The sequence below is a fragment of the Hypanus sabinus genome, chromosome 28 (assembly GCF_030144855.1).
Source record: "Hypanus sabinus isolate sHypSab1 chromosome 28, sHypSab1.hap1, whole genome shotgun sequence".
Taxonomy (NCBI): Eukaryota; Metazoa; Chordata; class Chondrichthyes; order Myliobatiformes; family Dasyatidae; genus Hypanus; species Hypanus sabinus.
The window spans coordinates 44584935-44606253 of record NC_082733.1 but is presented as its reverse complement, the minus strand read 5'-3'; the positions used below and the strand labels follow the sequence as shown (position 1 = coordinate 44606253).

General features: G+C 47.4%; 1 protein-coding gene across 1 annotated transcript in view; it reads left to right on the top strand.

Annotated features, from left to right (window-relative positions):
• slc24a1 (solute carrier family 24 member 1) overlaps positions 1-21319 on the top strand; it is a 59209-nt gene that overhangs the window by 24897 nt on the left and 12993 nt on the right. The window contains exons 4-5 of the mRNA XM_059953086.1: positions 9797-9846; positions 10119-10145. Coding sequence (XP_059809069.1) covers positions 9797-9846; positions 10119-10145 — 77 coding nt within the window. The remainder of the gene's footprint in view (positions 1-9796; positions 9847-10118; positions 10146-21319) is intronic.

Sequence of the window (21319 nt, the reverse complement as noted above, 5' to 3'; positions counted from 1 at the left end):
TGAACTCCAGTGTGTGTTAGCTAGGGACTTAGACACCAGCATGTGTTAACTAGTGATTTAAACACCACTGTGTGTTTAGCCCAGTGGATTAAATGGTTTCTCATGTCCTTGCTCCTGTTTACAAAACCCAGAATCCTTGCTTTGACATTGATATTCCCAAACTTTCTCAGCCAGTCTGAACCCTTTACTGCAAATCATCCCTCCTACCACAATGTAACACTTGACATTAAATTACATCTGTCATCTCTTTTTAAAAAGAGGTGAAGAATTTTTTTAAAGGTATCTTTTTAAAATACTGGACATTTTCTAAAAGGGTGAAGACTCTTCTGTGCAGGAAGTGGATGCCAGTTACTGGGTAAACTCACGGCCAAGACAGATAGATATCCATACCTTAGATATGCCGTGGGACACAGGTCAGTGCAGCAGAGATCGGGGTGAGTGGAGGAACAGGGAGAAGGGGTCAAAAGGCTTCCTCCACCTCCTGGTTCATGGACTGAACACCTGAGGACAGGAGGTGGTGAACCCATTCACGTCAAGGTCCATGGCATTGGAAAACTCTTTGAATAACTCACACAGCCTCCCCTGGACAAACACAGTTCAGTAGCTAGTAAAGTCCCGCTTAGTGACCAGCACCCAATAAGGTCCAGTGCAGGGTCCAGTGCCCAATGATAACTAACACCCAGTAATGTCCAGAGCCCAATAATGTCTACTATGGCAACCAGTGACAAGTAATGTCCAGCACAGTAACTAGTTCCCTGTAATGCCCAGCGTGGTGCCCAGTGATGTCCCTTGCAGTGCTGGTAATGTCTAGCATAGTGCCTAGTGTCCTGTGCAGTATCAGTTCCACGACCCGCTACCCTACCATGCTGCCCCAAACAGAAACGTCCAGAGAGAGGTGAGCTCAGGGTGGATGAGCAATTCACAGGGTGCGGTGTCCAGAGGGAGGAGAGCTCAGGGTCATCCATTTTCTTGCAAAAACAATCCCTCTCCTCTGACACTCTGAACATTCCTCATTTCATTCTGTAGAGATGATCACAGACCAGAGTGTAAAGGCTTCTGTGACTCGGGAGCAGAGGGGTAAGTGTAGAAACTTCAGAACAATAGAACCATGGTGGACGTCACCCTTACCCTCTTCAAACCTTCCCATCAAATATCACCATCGCCCCATCCATTGCACAAAGTCCCAACATCTCTTCCATCACACGGTCCAATCACCTATTCCATCACACAAAGTCCCATCACTCCCTTCCATTGCACAAAGTCCCAACATCTCTTCCATCACTCAAAGTCCCATCACCTCTTCCATTACACAAAGTCCAATCACCTCTTCCATCACACAGTCCCATCACTACCTACCATCGCTCAAAGTCCCATCACCTCTTCCATCACTGAAAGTCCCATCACCTCTTCCATCACTGAAAGTCCCATCACCTCTTCCATCACTCAAAGTCCCATCACCTCTTCCATCACACAGTCCCATCACTACCTTCCATCGCTCAAAGTCCCATCACCTCTTCCATCACTCAAAGTCCCATTACCTCTTTCATCACTGAAAGTCCCATCACCTCTTCCATCACACAAAGTCCCATCACTACCTTCCATCGCTCAGTCCCATCACCTCTTCCATCACTCAAAGTCCCATCACCTCTTTCATCACTGAAAGTCCCATCACCTCTTGCATCGCTCAATGTCCGATCACCTCTTCCATCACTCAAAGTCCTGTCACTACCTTTCATCACTCAGTCCCATCACCTCTTCCATCGCTCAAAGTCCCATCAACTCTTCCATCACTCAAAGTCCCATCACCTCTTCCATCACACACAGTCCCATCACTACCTTCCATCGCTCAAAGTCCCATCACCTCTTCCATCGCTCAAAGTCCCATCACCTCTTCCATCACTCAAAGTCCCATTACCTCTTCCATCACACAAAGTCCCATCACCTCTTCCATCACACAAAGTCCCATCACTACCTTCCATCGCTCAAAGTCCCATCACCTCTTCCATCACACAGTCCCATCACTACCTTCCATCGCTCAAAGTCCCATCACCTCTTCCATCACTCAAAGTCCCATTACCTCTTTCATCACTGAAAGTCCCATCACCTCTTTCATCACTGAAAGTCCCATCACCTCTTTCATCACTGAAAGTCCCATCACCTCTTTCATCACTGAAAGTCCCATCACCTCTTTCATCACTCAAAGTCCCATCACCTCTTTCATCACTCAAAGTCCCATCACCTCTTCCATCACTCAAAGTCCCATCACCTCTTTCATCACTGAAAGTCCCATCACCTCTTCCATCACACAGTCCCATCACTACCTTCCATCGCTCAAAGTCCCATCACCTCTTTCATCACTGAAAGTCCCATTACCTCTTTCATCACTGAAAGTCCCATCACCTCTTGCATCGCTCAAAGTCCCATCACCTCTTGCATCGCTCAATGTCCGATCACCCCTTCCATCGCTCAAAGTCCCATCACCTCTTCCATCGCTCAAAGTCCCATCACTACCTTCCATCCCACAAAGTCCCATCACTACCTTCCATCCCACAAAGTCCCATCACTACCTTCCATCACACAAAGTCCCATCACTACCTTCCATCGCTCAAAGTCCCATCACCTCTTCCATCACTCAAAGTCCCATTACCTCTTTCATCACTGAAAGTCCCATCACCTCTTCCATCACTCAAAGTCCCATCACCTCTTCCATCACACAAAGTCCCATCACTACCTTCCATCGCTCAAAGTCCCATCACCTCTTCCATCACTCAAAGTCCCATCACCTCTTCCATCACACAAAGTCCCATCACTACCTTCCATCGCTCAAAGTCCCATCACCTCTTGCATCGCTCAATGTCCGATCACCCCTTCCATCGCTCAAAGTCCCATCACCTCTTCCATCGCTCAAAGTCCCATCACTACCTTCCATCCCACAAAGTCCCATCACTACCTTCCATCACACAAAGTCCCATCACTACCTTCCATCGCTCAAAGTCCCATCACCTCTTCCATCACTCAAAGTCCCATTACCTCTTTCATCACTGAAAGTCCCATCACCTCTTCCATCACTCAAAGTCCCATCACCTCTTCCATCACACAAAGTCCCATCACTACCTTCCATCGCTCAAAGTCCCATCACCTCTTCCATCACTCAAAGTCCCATCACCTCTTCCATCACACAAAGTCCCATCACTACCTTCCATCGCTCAAGTCCCATCACCTCTTCCATCACTCAAAGTCCCATCACCTCTTCCATCACACAAAGTCCCATCACTACCTTCCATCGCTCAAAGTCCCATCACCTCTTCCATCACTCAAAGACCCATCACCTCTTTCATCACTGAAAGTCCCATCACCTCTTGCATCGCTCAAAGTCCCATCACCTCTTGCATCGCTCAATGTCCGATCACCTCTTCCATCACTCAAAGTCCTGTCACTACCTTCCATCACTCAGTCCCATCACCTCTTCCATCGCTCAAAGTCCCATCACCTCTTCCATCGCTCAAAGACCCGTCACCTCTTCCATCGCACAGTCCCATCACCTCTTCCATCGCTCAAAGTCCCATCACCTCTTTCATTGCTCAAAGTCCCATCACCTCTTGCATCGCTCAAAGACCCGTCACCTCTTCCATCGCTCAATGTCCGATCACCTCTTCCATCGCTCAATGTCCGATCACCTCTTCCATCGCTCAGCCCCATCACCTCTTCCATCGCTCAGCCCCATCACCTCTTCCATCGCTCAGCCCCATCACCTCTTCCATCGCTCAAAGACCCGTCACCTCTTCCATCGCACAGTCCCATCACCTCTTCCATCGCTCAAAGTCCCATCACTACCTTCCATTACACAAAGTCCCATCACCTCTTCCATCGCTCAAGTCCCATCACTTCTTCCATTGCTCAAAGTCCAGTCACTACCTTCCATCGCTCAAAGTCCCATCACCTCTTCCATCCCACAAAGTCCCATCACTACATTCCATCGTTAAAGTCCCATCACCTCTTCCATCACTCAAAGTGCCATTACGACCTTCCATCGTTCAAAGTCACATCACCTCTTCCATCACTCAAAGTCCCATCACTACCTTCCATCGTTCAAAGTCCCATCACCTCTTCCATTGCTCAAAGTCCCGTCACTATCTTCCATCACACTAAGTCCCATCACCTCTTCCATCACTCAAAGTCCAATCACCTCTTCCCTCACACAACGTCCCATCACTACCTTCCATAGCTCAAAGTCCCATCCCCTCTTCCATCACACAGTCCCATCAACTCATCCATCATTCAAAGTCGCATCACCTCTTCCATCGCTCAAAGTCCCGTCACTACCTTCCATTGCTCAAAGTCCCATCACTACCTTCGATCGCTCAAACTCCCATCAACTCTTACATCACACAAAATCCCATCACTACCTTCCATCACACAAAGTCCCATCACCCCTTCCATCGCTCAAAGTCCAATCACCTCTTCCATCACACAAAGTCCCATCACCTTTTCCATCGCGCAAAGTCACATCACATCTTCCACCGCTCAAAGTCCCATCACTGCCTTCCATCGTTCAAAGTCCCATCACTACCTTCCATCGTTCAAAGTCCCATCACGTTTTCAGTCGCTCCAAGTCTCATCACCGCTTCTATCACTCAGTGTCCCATCAACTCTTCCCTCACACAAAGTCCCATCAATACCTTCCATCACACAAAGTTCCATCACCTCTTCCATCCCACAAAGTACCATCACTACCTTCCATCCGACAAAGTCACATCACCTCTTCCATCGCTCAAAGTCCCATCACCTCCTCCATCACTCAAAGTCCCATCTCTACCTTCCATCCTTCAAAGTCCCATCACCTCTTCCATCGCTCAAAGTCCCATCACCTCCTCCATCGCTCAAAGTCCCATCTCTACCTTCCATCCTTCAAAGTCCCATCACCTCTTCCATCGCTCAAAGTCCCATCACCACTTCCATCACACAAAGTCCCATCACCTCTTCCATCGCACAAAGTCCCATCACTACCTTCCATCACACTAAGTCCCATCACCTCTTCCATCACACAGTCCCATCACCTTTTCCATCGCTCAAAGTCACATCACCTCTTCCACCGCTCAAAGTCCCATCACTACCTTCCATCGTTCAAAGTCCCATCACCTCTTCCATCGCTCAAAGACCCATCACCTCCTCCATCGTTCAAAGTCCCATCACTACCTTCCATCGCTCAAAGTCCCATCACTACCTTCCATCGTTCAAATTCCCATCACCTCTTCCATCGCTCAAAGTCCCATCACTACATTCCATCGTTAAAGTCCCATCACCTCTTCCATCGCTCAAAGTCCCATCACCTCTTCCATCCCACAAAGTCCCATCACTACATTCCATCGTTAAAGTCCCATCACCTCTTCCATCACTCAAAGTGCCATTACGACCTTCCATCGTTCAAAGTCACATCACCTCTTCCATCACTCAAAGTCCCATCACTACCTTCCATCGTTCAAAGTCCCATCACCTCTTCCATTGCTCAAAGTCCCGTCACTATCTTCCATCACACTAAGTCCCATCACCTCTTCCATCACTCAAAGTCCAATCACCTCTTCCCTCACACAACGTCCCATCAATACCTTCCATCACACAAATCCCATCCCCTCTTCCATCCCACAAAGTCCCATCACTACCTTCCATCCAACAAAGTCCCATCACCTCTTCCATCGCTCAAAGTCCCATCACCTCCTCCATCGCTCAAAGTCCCATCTCTACCTTCCATCCTTCAAAGTCCCATCACCTCTTCCATCAAACAAAGTCCCATCACCTCTTCCATCCCACAAAGTCCCAGCACTACCTTCCATCCCACAAAGTCCCAGCACTACCTTCCATCCCACAAAGTCCCAGCACTACCTTCCATCCCACAAAGTCCCAGCACTACCTTCCATCCCACAAAGTCCCAGCACTACCTTCCATCCCACAAAGTCCCAGCACTACCTTCCATCCCACAAAGTCCCAGCACTACCTTCCATCCCACAAAGTCCCAGCACTACCTTCCATCCCACAAAGTCCCAGCACTACCTTCCATCCCACAAAGTCCCAGCACTACCTTCCATCCCACAAAGTCCCAGCACTACCTTCCATCCCACAAAGTCCCAGCACTACCTTCCATCCCACAAAGTCCCAGCACTACCTTCCATCCCACAAAGTCCCAGCACTACCTTCCATCCCACAAAGTCCCAGCACTACCTTCCATCCCACAAAGTCCCAGCACTACCTTCCATCCCACAAAGTCCCAGCACTACCTTCCATCCCACAAAGTCCCAGCACTACCTTCCATCCCACAAAGTCCCAGCACTACCTTCCATCCCACAAAGTCCCAGCACTACCTTCCATCCCACAAAGTCCCAGCACTACCTTCCATCCCACAAAGTCCCAGCACTACCTTCCATCCCACAAAGTCCCAGCACTACCTTCCATCCCACAAAGTCCCAGCACTACCTTCCATCCCACAAAGTCCCAGCACTACCTTCCATCCCACAAAGTCCCAGCACTACCTTCCATCCCACAAAGTCCCAGCACTACCTTCCATCCCACAAAGTCCCAGCACTACCTTCCATCCCACAAAGTCCCAGCACTACCTTCCATCCCACAAAGTCCCAGCACTACCTTCCATCCCACAAAGTCCCAGCACTACCTTCCATCCCACAAAGTCCCAGCACTACCTTCCATCCCACAAAGTCCCAGCACTACCTTCCATCCCACAAAGTCCCAGCACTACCTTCCATCCCACAAAGTCCCAGCACTACCTTCCATCCCACAAAGTCCCAGCACTACCTTCCATCCCACAAAGTCCCAGCACTACCTTCCATCCCACAAAGTCCCAGCACTACCTTCCATCCCACAAAGTCCCAGCACTACCTTCCATCCCACAAAGTCCCAGCACTACCTTCCATCCCACAAAGTCCCAGCACTACCTTCCATCCCACAAAGTCCCAGCACTACCTTCCATCCCACAAAGTCCCAGCACTACCTTCCATCCCACAAAGTCCCAGCACTACCTTCCATCCCACAAAGTCCCAGCACTACCTTCCATCCCACAAAGTCCCAGCACTACCTTCCATCCCACAAAGTCCCAGCACTACCTTCCATCCCACAAAGTCCCAGCACTACCTTCCATCCCACAAAGTCCCAGCACTACCTTCCATCCCACAAAGTCCCAGCACTACCTTCCATCCCACAAAGTCCCAGCACTACCTTCCATCCCACAAAGTCCCAGCACTACCTTCCATCCCACAAAGTCCCAGCACTACCTTCCATCCCACAAAGTCCCAGCACTACCTTCCATCCCACAAAGTCCCAGCACTACCTTCCATCCCACAAAGTCCCAGCACTACCTTCCATCCCACAAAGTCCCAGCACTACCTTCCATCCCACAAAGTCCCAGCACTACCTTCCATCCCACAAAGTCCCAGCACTACCTTCCATCCCACAAAGTCCCAGCACTACCTTCCATCCCACAAAGTCCCAGCACTACCTTCCATCCCACAAAGTCCCAGCACTACCTTCCATCCCACAAAGTCCCAGCACTACCTTCCATCCCACAAAGTCCCAGCACTACCTTCCATCCCACAAAGTCCCAGCACTACCTTCCATCCCACAAAGTCCCAGCACTACCTTCCATCCCACAAAGTCCCAGCACTACCTTCCATCCCACAAAGTCCCAGCACTACCTTCCATCCCACAAAGTCCCAGCACTACCTTCCATCCCACAAAGTCCCAGCACTACCTTCCATCCCACAAAGTCCCAGCACTACCTTCCATCCCACAAAGTCCCAGCACTACCTTCCATCCCACAAAGTCCCAGCACTACCTTCCATCCCACAAAGTCCCAGCACTACCTTCCATCCCACAAAGTCCCAGCACTACCTTCCATCCCACAAAGTCCCAGCACTACCTTCCATCCCACAAAGTCCCAGCACTACCTTCCATCCCACAAAGTCCCAGCACTACCTTCCATCGCTCAAATTCCCATCACCTCTTCCATCGCTCAAATTCCCATCACCTCTTCCATCGCTCAAATTCCCATCACCTCTTCCATCGCTCATGTCAGAGGGAGATATTTTACACAGGGAGTGGTGAGTGTGTGGAACGCGTTGGCAGTGGTGGTGGGGATGTCAGACGGAGGTATTTTACACAGGGAGTGGTGAGTGTGTGGAACGCGTTGGCGGTGGTGGGGATGTCAGAGGGAGGTATTTTACACAGGGAGTGGTGAGTGTGTGGAACACGTTGGCAGTGGTGGTGGGGATGTCAGGGGGAGGTATTTTACACAGGGAGTGGTGAGTGTGTGGAACGCATTGGCGGTGGTGGGGATATCAGAGGGAGGTATTTTACACAGGGAGTGGTGAGTGTGTGGAACACGTTGGCAGTGGTGGTGGGGATGTCAGAGGGAGGTATTTTACACAGGGAGTGGTGAGTGTGTGGAACACGTTGGCAGTGGTGGTGGGGATGTCAGAGGGAGGTATTTTACACAGGGAGTGGTGAGTGTGTGGAACGCGTTGGCAGTGGTGGTGGGGATGTCAGAGGGAGGTATTTTACACAGGGAGTGGTGAGTGTGTGGATCGTGTTGGCAGTGGTGGTGGTGGATGTCAGAGGGAGATATTTTACACAGGGAGTGGTGAGTGTGTGGAACGCGTTGGCAGGGGTGGTGGTAGAGGCAGGTACATTAGGGACATTGAAGAGACTCAGAGAGGCACATGGACAATAGAGAAAAGGAGGGCTACTTAGGAGGAAAGTGTTAGATTCATCTTGGAGTGGGTTGAAAGGTCGGTAGAACATCACTGGTTGAACGGCCTGCATTGTGCTGTAGTGTTTTATCTTAAAGTAGTGTTGTTCCATGTGTGAAAAGTCTCGGATAATCCAGGGAAGTTGGGTTTCAGCCTGTGAGAACAGGTGGACATTATGCTCGGTCAGGAAGAATTCAGGAACAATCTGGTGCTAGGTCACTGATGATAGAAAACTTCAGTACAGTACCGGCCCTTCAGCCCTTTAACCTACTCTAAGATCAATCTAACCTTCCGTTCTACATAATCCTCCATTTTTCTATCATTCATATGTCTAAGAGTTTCTTTAATATCCCAAATGTATCTGCCTCTGCCAGCAACCCTGGCAGGGTGTTCTGCACACCCAACGCTCTCCGTGTAAAATACCTACCTCTGACAACCCTCTCAAACTTTCCTTAAATTACCTTAGAATTATGAGCCCTTGAATTCGCCACTTCTGCCCCACGGAAAGTCTCTGGCTGAGACTTTTTTTAAGCTGATCATCATCAGCTTATACTCTGCCATTAGACTTCTGTTGAAATGATTCACAAGGTGAATGTGATCAAGATTATATTTCTTTTAGGTTTGCATTTTCATCCAAAGAGAATACTAAGCACCCCCCCCCCCCCCCCCGCCATCTCCTACCTTGGTCTTGGAAGTTTCAGGGCTCAGCAGTGCTGCCTCAGCCCTCCGGCTGAACCACTGAATTGGACAGCTCTGGAAGAGGCTACTCAGCCCATCATTTGACTTGATGCCTGACCTTAGTTGGCCTTTCACCATCTTTTGCCCAGGCTGTCTGGAACATGTTCCTTCAAATTACTTTCCAAACCATTGTTGTTAAGGAGATTCCACAGTGACAACAAAACATTGGTTCTACTTTCACCTGGTCCACTCTCATATGGAATATCAGGTTGTCCCAGAAGCCAGAAGGTTCCAGGGCAGATCTTTCAGTGTCAGCCGAGACCTTGCAGAACCTTCTCTGTCTGTAACATCTCTTTTGTTTGCAGTGAAGTTTAAGCAGAAGGCTGAAGTAATGGACAGTATGGCCAAGGGAAGGGCAAGCAAAAAGGCTGAACAAGAGACCAAAATGAAAGGTGAGACCCAGAGATGACCAGATGCTAATGACCAGATACAGGGCAGGAAAGGAAGGGCTGGTGTCCCCATCGGGGCTACAAGCCGGGTCTCCTTCCTTGTTTGAGAGTCCCAGAGGTGAACAGGATGCCAACAACCAGATACAGAGCAGGAAAGGTGCTGTCCCCATCAGGGCTACAAGCCAGGTCTCCTTCCTTGTTTGAGAGACTCAGAGATGAACAGAATGCCAACAACCAGATACAGAGCAGGAAAGGAAAAGGAAAGGTGCTGTCACCTTTGGGGATACAAGCTGGGTCTCAGATTGTTTTCATTTTCACTAACAAGAGAAAATCTGCAGATGCTGGAAATCCGAGCAACATACAGGAAATACTGGAGGAACTCAGCAGGGCAGGCAGCATCTATGGGAAGAAGTACAGTCGACGTTTCAGGCTGAGACCCTTTGGCAGGACTGGAGAGAAAAAAGCTGAGGAGTGGATTTGAAAGGTGGTGGGGGCAGGGGAGAGAGAAACACCAGGTAATAGGTGAAACCTGAAGCGGGAGGGATGAAGTTATAGAGCTGGGAAGCTGATTGGTGAAAGAGACAGATGGCCATGGAAGAAAGAAGGGAGGGGGGAGCACCAGAGGGAGGCGATGGATAGGCAAGGAGGTAACATGAGAGAGTGATGTGGGGATGGGAAATAACGGAACTTGTCCTCATTCTAAATAATTTCTCCACTGGCTCTTCCCACTTCCTTCAAACAAACAGTATAGCCACGGGCACTCTCAGCTATGCTTGTTTGTTTGTCAGCTACATGGAACAGTCTTTGTTCCAAGCCTACACTGGTGACTGTCCCGCACTTCTCCTACGCTACGCTACGCCGACGACATTGGTGCTGCATCCTGCACCCATGCTGAACTTGTCAACTTCATCCACTTTGCCTCCAACATCCATCTTGCCCTCAAACTCACCTGGTCCGTTTCCGACACCTCCCTCCCCTTTCTTGACCTCACTGTCTCTATCTCCAGAGACAGCTTATCTACTGATGTCAATTATAAACCAACGGGGTCTCACAGCTACCTGAACTATACCTCTTCCCACCCTGCTACTTGTAAATATGCCATCCCCTTCTCAGAATTCCTCCATCTCTGCCGCATCTGCTCTCAGAATGAGGGTTTTCATTCCAGAATGAAGGAGATGTCCTCCTTTTTCAAAGAAAGGGGCTTCCCTTCCTCCACCATCAATGCTGCCCTCAACTGCATCTCTTCCATTTCACGCATGTCTGCTCTCACCCCATCCTCCCGCCACCCTACCAGTGATAATTCCACTTCCCATTCCCATTCTGATATATCCATCCATGGCCTCCTCCACTGTTGTCCTCACCTACCACTCCACCGGCCTCCACGTCCAGCACATAATTCTCTGATACTTCTGCCACCTCCAATGGGATCCCACCACCAAGCACATCTTTCCCTCCCCCACCCCCCCACGTTTTGCTTTCCGCAGGGATTGCTCCCTATGCGACTCCCTTGTCCATTAATTCCTCCCCACTGATCTCACTCCTGGCACTTATCCTTGCAAGCGGAACAAGTGCTACACCTGCCCCTACACTACCATTCAGAGCCTCAAACAGTCCTTCCAGGTGAGGCAACACTTCACCTGTGAGTCTGTTGGGGTCATTTACTATGTCCAGTGTGGCCTCCTGTATATTGGTGAGACCCAATGAAGATTGGGAGACCGCTTTGCTGGGTATCTACGGACCACCTGCCAGAACAAGTGGGATCTCCCAATGGCCACACATTTTAATTCCACTTCCCATTCCCATTCCGATGTCCATTCATGGCCTCCTCCAATGTCGTGATAAGGCCACACTTAGGAACAACACCTTATATTCCGTTTGGGTAGCCTCCAATCCAATGGCATGAAAATCGATTTCTCAAACTTCCTCCCCACCTTCACCATTTCCCATCCCCATGTCTGTCTCGCATGTTATCTCTTTGCCCACCCATCACCTCCCTCCCACCTTTCTTCTGTTTTCCATGGCCTTCTGTCTCCTTCATCAATCATCTTCCCAGCCCTTTGCTTCATCCCTCTCCCTCCAAGTTTCACCTATCGCCTGGTGTTTCTCTCTCCTCTCCCCCCACCTTACTCCTCAGATTTTTTCTCCCCTGTCCTGCCGAAGGGTTTCGGCCTGAAACACCAACTGTCCTCTTTTCCATAGATGCTGCCTGGCCTGCTGAGTTCCTCCAGCATTTTGTGTGTGTTGTTATAGTTTTGAAAGAAATTTTGCATTATAGAAACGGCAGAGATGTAGGCAGATTGCCACTGGATCAGATGCCCCTCCCCCAGTGGCTGACTCACTGCCTGGGCTCTGAGGCAGGGGACAGGGTGTTAGATGTGGCTGCAGGTCAGGTAGAGAGCCAGAAATTGGGAACTGTGTCAGGGTGGGGCGGAGGGGGGGAGGATCGTTATAATTTGACCTGCACCGTTTGGAACAAAACGTGAAAGTTTTCTCATTTCATCTGAGCCGCCTCAACACTTTGAAGATTGTGATCGATGGAGTTTTCTCACAAATGGAAGTCAGTTCAGATCAATCACAACTTCAGAATCAGGTTTAATCTCACTGGCCGGTGTCGTGAAATTTGTTGCTATGCAGCAGCAGTACACTGCAATACAGAATACAAACTGTAAGTTACAGTAAGAATTACTCACTATGTATATCATATATGTGTTGAATTATTAAGTAATTATATATATAATTGCATTTGAGGAGATTTGGTGTCACCAGATGCTCTGTGGAGAGCATTCTGACTGGTTGCATCACTGTCTGGTGTGGAAGGGCCACTGCACAGGATCGGAAAAAGTAGCTCAAAGTTTTAAGCTCAGTCGGCTCCATCATGGGCACTCACCTCCCCAGCATCCAGGACATCTTCATGGAGCGATGCCTCAAAAAGGCAGCATCCATCATTAAGGACCCCCGTCACCATGCCGCCTTCTCATTGTTACCATCAGGAGGAGTTACAGAAGCCTGAAGACACACACCCAGTGATTCAGGAACAGTTTCTTCCCCTCTACCATCCGATTTCTGAATGGACTTTGAACCATGAACACTACCTCACTGCTTTTTCTTTTTTTCTCTTATTGTATTACTTATTTAATTAAATGTTTTAAATATACAGTTGAAGTCAGAAGTTTACATGCACCTTGGCCAAATACATTTAAACTCAGTTTTTCAGAATTCCTGACACTTAATCCTAGAAAACATTCCCTGTCTTAGGTCAGTTAGGATCACTACTTTATTTTAAGAATGTGAAATGTCAGAATAATAGTACAGAGAATGATTTATTTCAGCTTTTATTTCTTACATCACATTCCCAGTGGGTTAGAAGTTTACATATATTTTGTTAGTATTTGGTACCATTGCCTTTAATTTGTTCAACTAGGGTCAAACGTTTTGGGTAGCCTTCCACAGGCTTCTCACAGTAAGTTGCTGGAATTTTGTTCCATTCCTCCAGACAGAACTGGTGGAACTGAGTCAGGTTTGTAGGCCTCCTTGCTCACACACACTTTTTCAGTTCTGCCCATAAATCTTCTATCGGATTGAGGTCAGGGCTTTGTGATGGCCACTCCAATACCTTGACTTTGTTGTCCTTAAGCAATTTTGCCACAACTTTGGAGGTATGCTTGTGGTCATTGTCCATTTGGAAGACCCATTTGCCACCGAGCTTTAAATTCCTAGCTGATGTCTTGAGATGTTGCTTCAATGTATGCACATAATTTTCCTTCCTCATGATGCCATCTATTTTGTGAAGTGCACCAGTCCCTCCTGCAGCAAAGCACCCCCACAACATGATGCTGCCACCCCCATGCTTCACGATGGGCAGAACCGAAACCTACTCGGCTGCAGTACGGCCCGGTAGAACCGGCTCCCTCTCTGTGTGTGGATCCTGAGCTCTCCTGCTGCTGGTCAAAGTGTCCGCTACCCTCATCCAGACACAATACTTAAACCAGCCTGTTGGATCCCCACTCGCTTCTTGTGACCCAGAGCCTTTTGTGACTTGGGCTGGAAAGTGTGCGTGACACAGAGACCATTCGGTCCATTGCATTGTGCTTTTGAGAAAGAACCATGCAACCTAACTTCACTCCCAGCACCGGCTCTCTATCACTGCAGGGCTCAACTCTTTAAGTTCACGTGTGATGAGCACCTGTCTCCGCATTCACCTCATCCATAGGCTCTGGGAGCAGAGGCTGATAGATTCCTAAAAAGGTTGGTGTCAAAGGTTACTGGGAGAAGGCAGAAGAGAAAATAAACCTGCCATGATGAAATGGAGCAGACTTGATGGGCTGAATGGCCTAATTCTAGTAACTTACAGGTGAAAATTCTCCTTTTTATCACCCCTCCAGTGATTCTACCACAGCCCTTAGATCCACATTCCTTGGGTTCTGACCTCTCTGCTCATCTCTGTTGAGCTGAGAATTATTTACAGTAGCTTTCAAAGAACTGCCGTCACACTAGGCCATCAGGTCTTCGAGTTAACAATCACACAGAACTCACTGAATGTTGACTCCTGTAACTTAAAGCCCAAGACTCCCCAGCTCTCCTGCCTGGTAGCTGTGGAAGCATCATCTCAACCAGACACTGCAAGAGTGCAGTGTTGCGTCTCAACCAGACACTGCAAGGGTGCAGTGTTGCATCTCAACCAGACACTGCAAGGGTGCAGTGTTGCATCTCAACCAGACACTGCAAGGGTGCAGTGTTGCATCTCAACCAGACACTGCAAGGGTGCAGTGTTGCATCTCAACCAGACACTGCAAGGGTGCAGTGTTGCATCTCAACCAGACACTGCAAGGGTGCAGTGTTGCATCTCAACCAGATACTGCAAGGGTGCAGTGTTGCATCTCAACCAGACACTGCAAGGGTGCAGTGTTGCATCTCAACCAGATACTGCAAGGGTGCAGTGTTGCATCTCAACCAGACACTGCAAGGGTGCAGTGTTGCATCTCAACCAGACACTGCAAGGGTGCAGTGTTGCACCTCAACCAGACACTGCAAGAGTGCAGTGTTGCATCTCAACCAGACACTGCAAGGGTGCAGTGTTGCATCTCAACCAGACACTGCAAGGGTGCAGTGTTGCACCTCAACCAGACACTGCAAGGGTGCAGTGTTGCGCCTCAATCAGGTACTGCAAGGGTGCAGTGTTGCATCTCAACCAGATACTGCAAGGGTGCAGTGTTGCACCTCAACCAGACACTGCAAGGGTGCAGTGTTGCATCTCAACCAGACACTGCAAGGGTGCAGTGTTGCACCTCAACCAGACGTCAGATTTCATTCATTTGTCCCTTATTTCTCCTGGCTTCTGGAGTTCCTGCATTTACCATCCAGTGACAAGTGACAGTGAAACACCAGGGAGATTAAATAGAAAAGCTACAAACTGGCGCAGTACCGCCTCAACCCTGTCACTGGGTAGTGAGTGTTGAGGACACATGACTCCAAACATTGTTTCAGATGCAAGCAGAGAGCAAACCAAAGGCAGCTGCTTGCAATGTACTGTTTGACAGAGGTCTGAGGCAAAAAAACCTTGACAGACTATAAAATATAGGCAGAGAATTAGGCCTTTCGGCCTCTCGAGTCTGCTCCACATTCCATCATGGCTGATTTATTATCTGTCTCAACCCCATTCTCCTGCCTTCTCCCTGTAACCTTTGACACCCTGGTTAATCAAGAGCCTATTAACTCCTGCTGTAATCATGCCCAATGACTCGGCCTCCACAGCTGTCTGTGACAATGAATTCCACAGATTCACCACCCTCTGGCTAAAAAAAATCCTTCTCATGTCTGTTCTAAAATGATGTCCCTCCATTCTGAGGCTGTGCCCTCTGGTCCTGAACTCCCCCGCTCTCGGAAACACCTTCTCCGTGCCTACTCTACCTAGGCCAGAGATTCCCAATCGGGGGACCACAGACACTTTGTTCAATGGTATTGGTCCATGCATCAAAAAGGCTGGGACCCCTGATCAGGCCTTTTAATGTTCAATAGGTCAATGAGATCCCTCCCCCCGCCCCATTTAAACAATAAAATAAAAGCATTTTATTCAAACCTTTCTCAATGGGCTATGTGCTTCAGGGGTTCCTGGGTCAGCTCCCCCGCTTTGTTCCAATGAAGGCCACAGTCAGAGCCAGTCCAGAGGACACCAATGCAGCTGCGAATCTGATATTCCCCAAACAATGGTCTCTGGGAGATTGCCAGCTGCCATTTAACATCAAATAAACTTGAACTGCAACATGCACACAAATAAAACACAGGCTTGTAGAAGATTTCGGTGGGGTAAGGGGGTCAAAAAGAGGAGGCATGAGATGACACTGGTATGTGGGTAGGCTCCTAGGAACAGTTAATGAACCAAGAGCCTATTTCTTTAGTCCTGTCTCAACCTTAAAGACAGGCATGATGTAATTATTCAATGTCCATCATTTTCTTACTTCCATTTGCAACATTAGAGAGTTTTCGACAAGAGCAGGCTGTTTGGCCTAACAAAGCTTGCCGAATTCCTATTCCATAGTGTGTTGAAATAACTATCGAGTTTTGATTTGAAAGTCTCTACGCACTCCTCTCAACTACACAACTAGGTAGTTTGGTCCATGTGTCAGTCCACAACTTGCTGTATAAAGAAATGCATCCTGATGTTAGTCTAAAATCTCCCTTTAACCAGCCTCCATCTATGGCCCATGTCCTCGTTGATGGATTAATTTTTGAAGTTAACAGCTGGCATCCACCTTTCTGAAATCCTTAATGATTATGAACACTCCTATCATCTCTCCTCATGTTCTATGTCTGCTTAGGTGAAAAATATTTAATTCTTTCAATCTTTTTTCATAACTCATACCCGGCAGACCTGGAACGAGTCCCACTGCCGTTCTCTGAACTCTCTCCAAGGCCTTCACATCCCTCACAAAACATGGAGACCAAAATTTACACAGTACTCAAGGTGCAGCCTCCCAAGTGAATTATACAGCTTAAGGAGAAGGTCTCTTGATTTGAACTCCACTGAGCGACTATATACACAAACATTCTATTAGCTTTCCTAATTGTTTCTGTGCATTGCCTAGATGTTGATCATGATGAATCTACCAGGACACCCAAATCCTTCTCATACAGTATACCTTCTAACTCAAACCCCCCATTGTATCTAGTATTTCTACCTCCTATATGCAACACTTTAAATTTACTTACATTAAATTTCATCAGCCATTTAGCTACCCACATCTGGATTTTGTTTAGATCTAACTGTATTGATTCTGCCGCCTGAATGTTATCAGCTCATCCCCTTAATTTTGTTTCATCTGCAAATTTGACTAGTTTATTTGTCATGTGCTTATCCAAATCATTAATGTAAATTGAAAACAGCAGCAGCCCCAAAACTGATCCCTGCGGAACCCCATTTTTAACATCTTCTAGGTATGAAAATGATCCTCTAACCATAACTCGATGTTTTCTATTTTTGAGCCAATCTTGCACACTTTACCCTGAATCCCTATCTCTTGTAATTTGATTATTAATATCTTGTCAAAAACCTTCTAAAAGTTCAAGTAAGTGATAACATTTGCTCTATTGTTATCATAAATTTAGATTGTCTCTTCATAGAACTCCAGCATATTCGTAAAATATGATCTCCACTTTCTGAACCCATGCTGGCTTTCTGCATATGTGTTAGATTTTAATGGGACACAATATCCTTGCTTCTCCAGCTTTTAATATAATTGCAGAGATCTTTTATGTTAATTTTGAAAACACTTTTAAGTATCATTTCATGTTCTCTGCAGCCCTTTACATCACTTATATCTACTTTATAAAGACCAGGTAGTCTAATTGTGGGAGCAGCCACTGTGTGATGGGCCAGTGCTAGAGTGGTCAGGCTTTGGCTCAACAGGCTTCAGTGAGAACAGTCAGAGGATAAGGGTGCTGAGTCGTTTGGAATCATTTAGTTGATTGTAGACTCTAAGCTTAAAAAGTTAGAGCCAAAGCTATAACAAGTCTAGGAAAGATGGTAGTTCAGGTAGAGGAATGCTCCTCCTGTAAGTGGACTGTTTGATGACTCTAGGCCTGTACTTGTTAGTTTAGAAGACTGAGGGGTGGGGGGTGATCTCCTTGAAACCTATTGAACATTGAAAGGCCTAGACAGAGTGGACAAGAAAGAATATTTCCTACAGTGGGAAAGTCCAAGATCAGAGCTCTCAGGTTCAGATGAGAGGGATGTCCATTTAGAACAGAGATGAGGAGGAATTTCTTCAGCTAGAAGGTGGTGAATCTGTGGAATTCATTGCCACAGGTGGCAGTGGAGGTCAAGTTGGTGGGTATATTTAAAGCAGAGATCAACAGGTTCTTGATTAGTCATAGGAAGAATGTGAAAGCTTTAGAGAGGATGCAAAGATTTATCAGAATGCTGCCTGGATTCGACAGCATGTCATATGAGGAGAAGTTGAGTGAGCTGGGGCTTCTTTCTTTGGAGTGAAGGAGGATGAAAAGTGACTTGTTAGAGGTATAAAAGATGAAGGGGCTTTAAAGAGTGTGGAGCCAGAGACTTTATCCCGGGGGAAATAGCTAGTACAAGGGGGCATAATTTTAAGGTGATTGGAGGAAAATATGGGTGGGCATCAGAGGTAGTTTTTTTAAACACAGAGTGGTGGGTGCGTGGAATACTGCCAGGTTTGGTGGTAGAGGCTGAAACATTTGGGATGGTTAAGAGACTCAGATGGGCACATGGATGAAAGAAAGATGGAGGGCTATGCAGGAGGGAAGCATTGGATTTGATCTTGGAGTAGGTTAAAAGGACCTAACCTGTTTAATCTTTCCCTGTAACTCAGGTCCTCAAGTCCCCAGCCACATCCTTGTAAATTTTCTCTGAACTCTTTCCATCTTACTGGTATCTACTTCCTTTGCTTCTGCTGGACTTCCCCTGCTTTACTTTTGTAAAGCTGCCAGAAACTGCTGTTTTCCTTTATCTTAGTGGTCAGTGATTAATGTTCAGCAATTCACAGGCAGGCAAGTATGTGCACTTCCTCATTCCCCCATCCAGTAGCAGCTGGCCTTTCTACGTTGTTTACAAGACGAGTTGGGAGCATCAATTCATCCGCCTGCCTCCAGTTTCACCATTGCCGTAATTTATCATTGCTCCAGTAACTCTGGGTGCAGTGTTCCCAAACTTCCTCCTGAAGGTGCCGGATTGCAAGTCTCAGAGCTGATTCTGCCACCCTCCTGCACAATCCTATTTCTCAGCACCACTGGAAGTCAGTAGAACGAATCTTAGGAGGGAAAGAATGTCCAGCCTCCAAGAGTAGTCTGCACTTGTCTCAATGAACTTGGGGTACAAGAGGAATTTTCTAGAGCTTCACTCCTGTCATTGGAGTTATTGGGCCCCATACCTGAGAAAAGATGACCAGCATTGGAGAGGATCCAGAGGAGGTTTATGAGATTGAGCCCAGGAATGAAAGGGTTAACATGTGAGGAGAGTTTGAAGGCTCTGGGCCTGAACTTAAAGGAGTTTAGAAGAATGAAGGGGGTGGGGAGGGAATCTCACTGAAACCTATAGAATATTGAAAGTTGATATGGAGAGAATGTTTCTGAGGCTGTGTCCTCGGGCCTGAGACTCTCCAATAGTGCGGGAGTCTGAGACCAGAGGACTTAGAACAAAGATGAAGAGGAACTTCTTTGGCCAAAGAGTGATGAATCTGTGAAATTCATTGCTGCAGATGACTGTGGAAACCAAGATATTGGGTAGCTTTAAAGCAGAGGTGGATAGGTTCTTGATTAGTAAGGGTGTCAAAGGTTATGGGGAGAAAAGAAAAGCTTACAAAAGGTTCAAAAAACAAGGTACTATTTCTTGGAAGGAGCTTAAGAATGAAATTAGGAGAGCCAGAAGGGACCATGAGAAGGCCTTGGTGAGGAGGATTAAGGAAAACGCCAAGGCATTCTACAAGTATGTGAAGAACAAGAGGATAAGCCATGTGAGAATAGGACCAATCAGGTGTGACAGTGGAAACGTGCGCATGGAGTCAGAGGAGGTAGTGGAGGCAATTAATGAATACTTTGCTTCAGTATTCACCAGGGTAAAGGGTCTTGGTGATTGGAGGGATGACTTACAGCGGACTGAAACTCTTGAGCATACAGACATTAAGAAAGAGGATGCGCTGAAACTTTTGAAAAGCATTAAGTTGGATAACTCACTGGGACCAGATGAGATGTACCCCAGGCTACTGTGGGAAGTGAGGGAGGAGATTGCTGAGCCTCTCGTGATGATCTTTGCGTCATCAATAGGGATGAGAGAAGCACCAGAGGATTGGAGGGTTGCAAATGCTGTTCCCTTGTTCAAGAAAGGGAGTAGGGATAACTCAGGAAATTATAGACCAGGATTTCAGTGGTGGGCAAGTTGTTGGAGAAGATTCTGAGAGGCAGGATTTATGAACATTTGGGGAGACATAATCTGATTAGGGATAGTCAACATGGCTTTGTCCAGGGCAGGTCGTGCCTTAAGAGCTTGATTGAATTCTTTGAGGATGTAACAAAACACACTGATGAAGGTAGAGCAGTAGATGTAGTGTATATGAGTTTCAGTAAGGCATTTGATGATGTTCCCCATGCGAGGCTCCTTCAGAAAATAAGAAGGCATGGGATCCAAAGAGAGTTTGCTTTGTGGAACCAGAACTGGTTTGCCCACAGAAGGCAAAGGGTGGTTGTAGATGGTTCACATTCTGCATGGAGGTCGGTAACCAGTGGTGTTCTGCAGGCCCCATCCTCTTTGTGATTTTTATGAATGACCTGGATAAAGAAGTAAAAGAGTGAGTAAGTTTGCTGATGACACAAAGGGTGGGGGTGTTGTGGATAGTCTGGAGGGCTGTCAGAGGTTACAGTGGAACATCGATAGAATGCAGAAGTGACCTGAGAAGTGGCAGATGGACTTCAACCCAGGTAAGTATGAAATGGTTCGTTTTAGTTGGTCCAAATGAAAGAATATAATATAAATGGTAAGACTCTTGGCAGTGTGGTGGATCTAAGAGATCATGGGGTCCATGTCCATAGGACACTCAGAACTGCTGCGCAGATTGACAGTGTTGTTAAGAAGGCGTATGGTGTGTTGGCATTTATCAACCATGGGATTGAGTTTAAGAGCCGTGAGGTAATATTACAGCTATATAAGACTTTGGTCAGACCCCACTTGGAGTACTGTGTTCAGTTCTGATCACCTCACTACAGGAAGGAAGTGGATACTATAGAGAGAGTGCAGAGGAGATTTACAAGGATGTTGCCTGGATTGGAGGATTTACCTTATGAGAACAGGTTGAGTGAACTTGGCCTTTTCTCCTTGGAGTGATGGAGGATGAGAGGTGACCTGATAAAGGTGTAGAATATGATGAGGGGCATTGATCATGTGGACAGCCAGAGGCTTTTTCCCAGGGCTGAAAAGGCTAA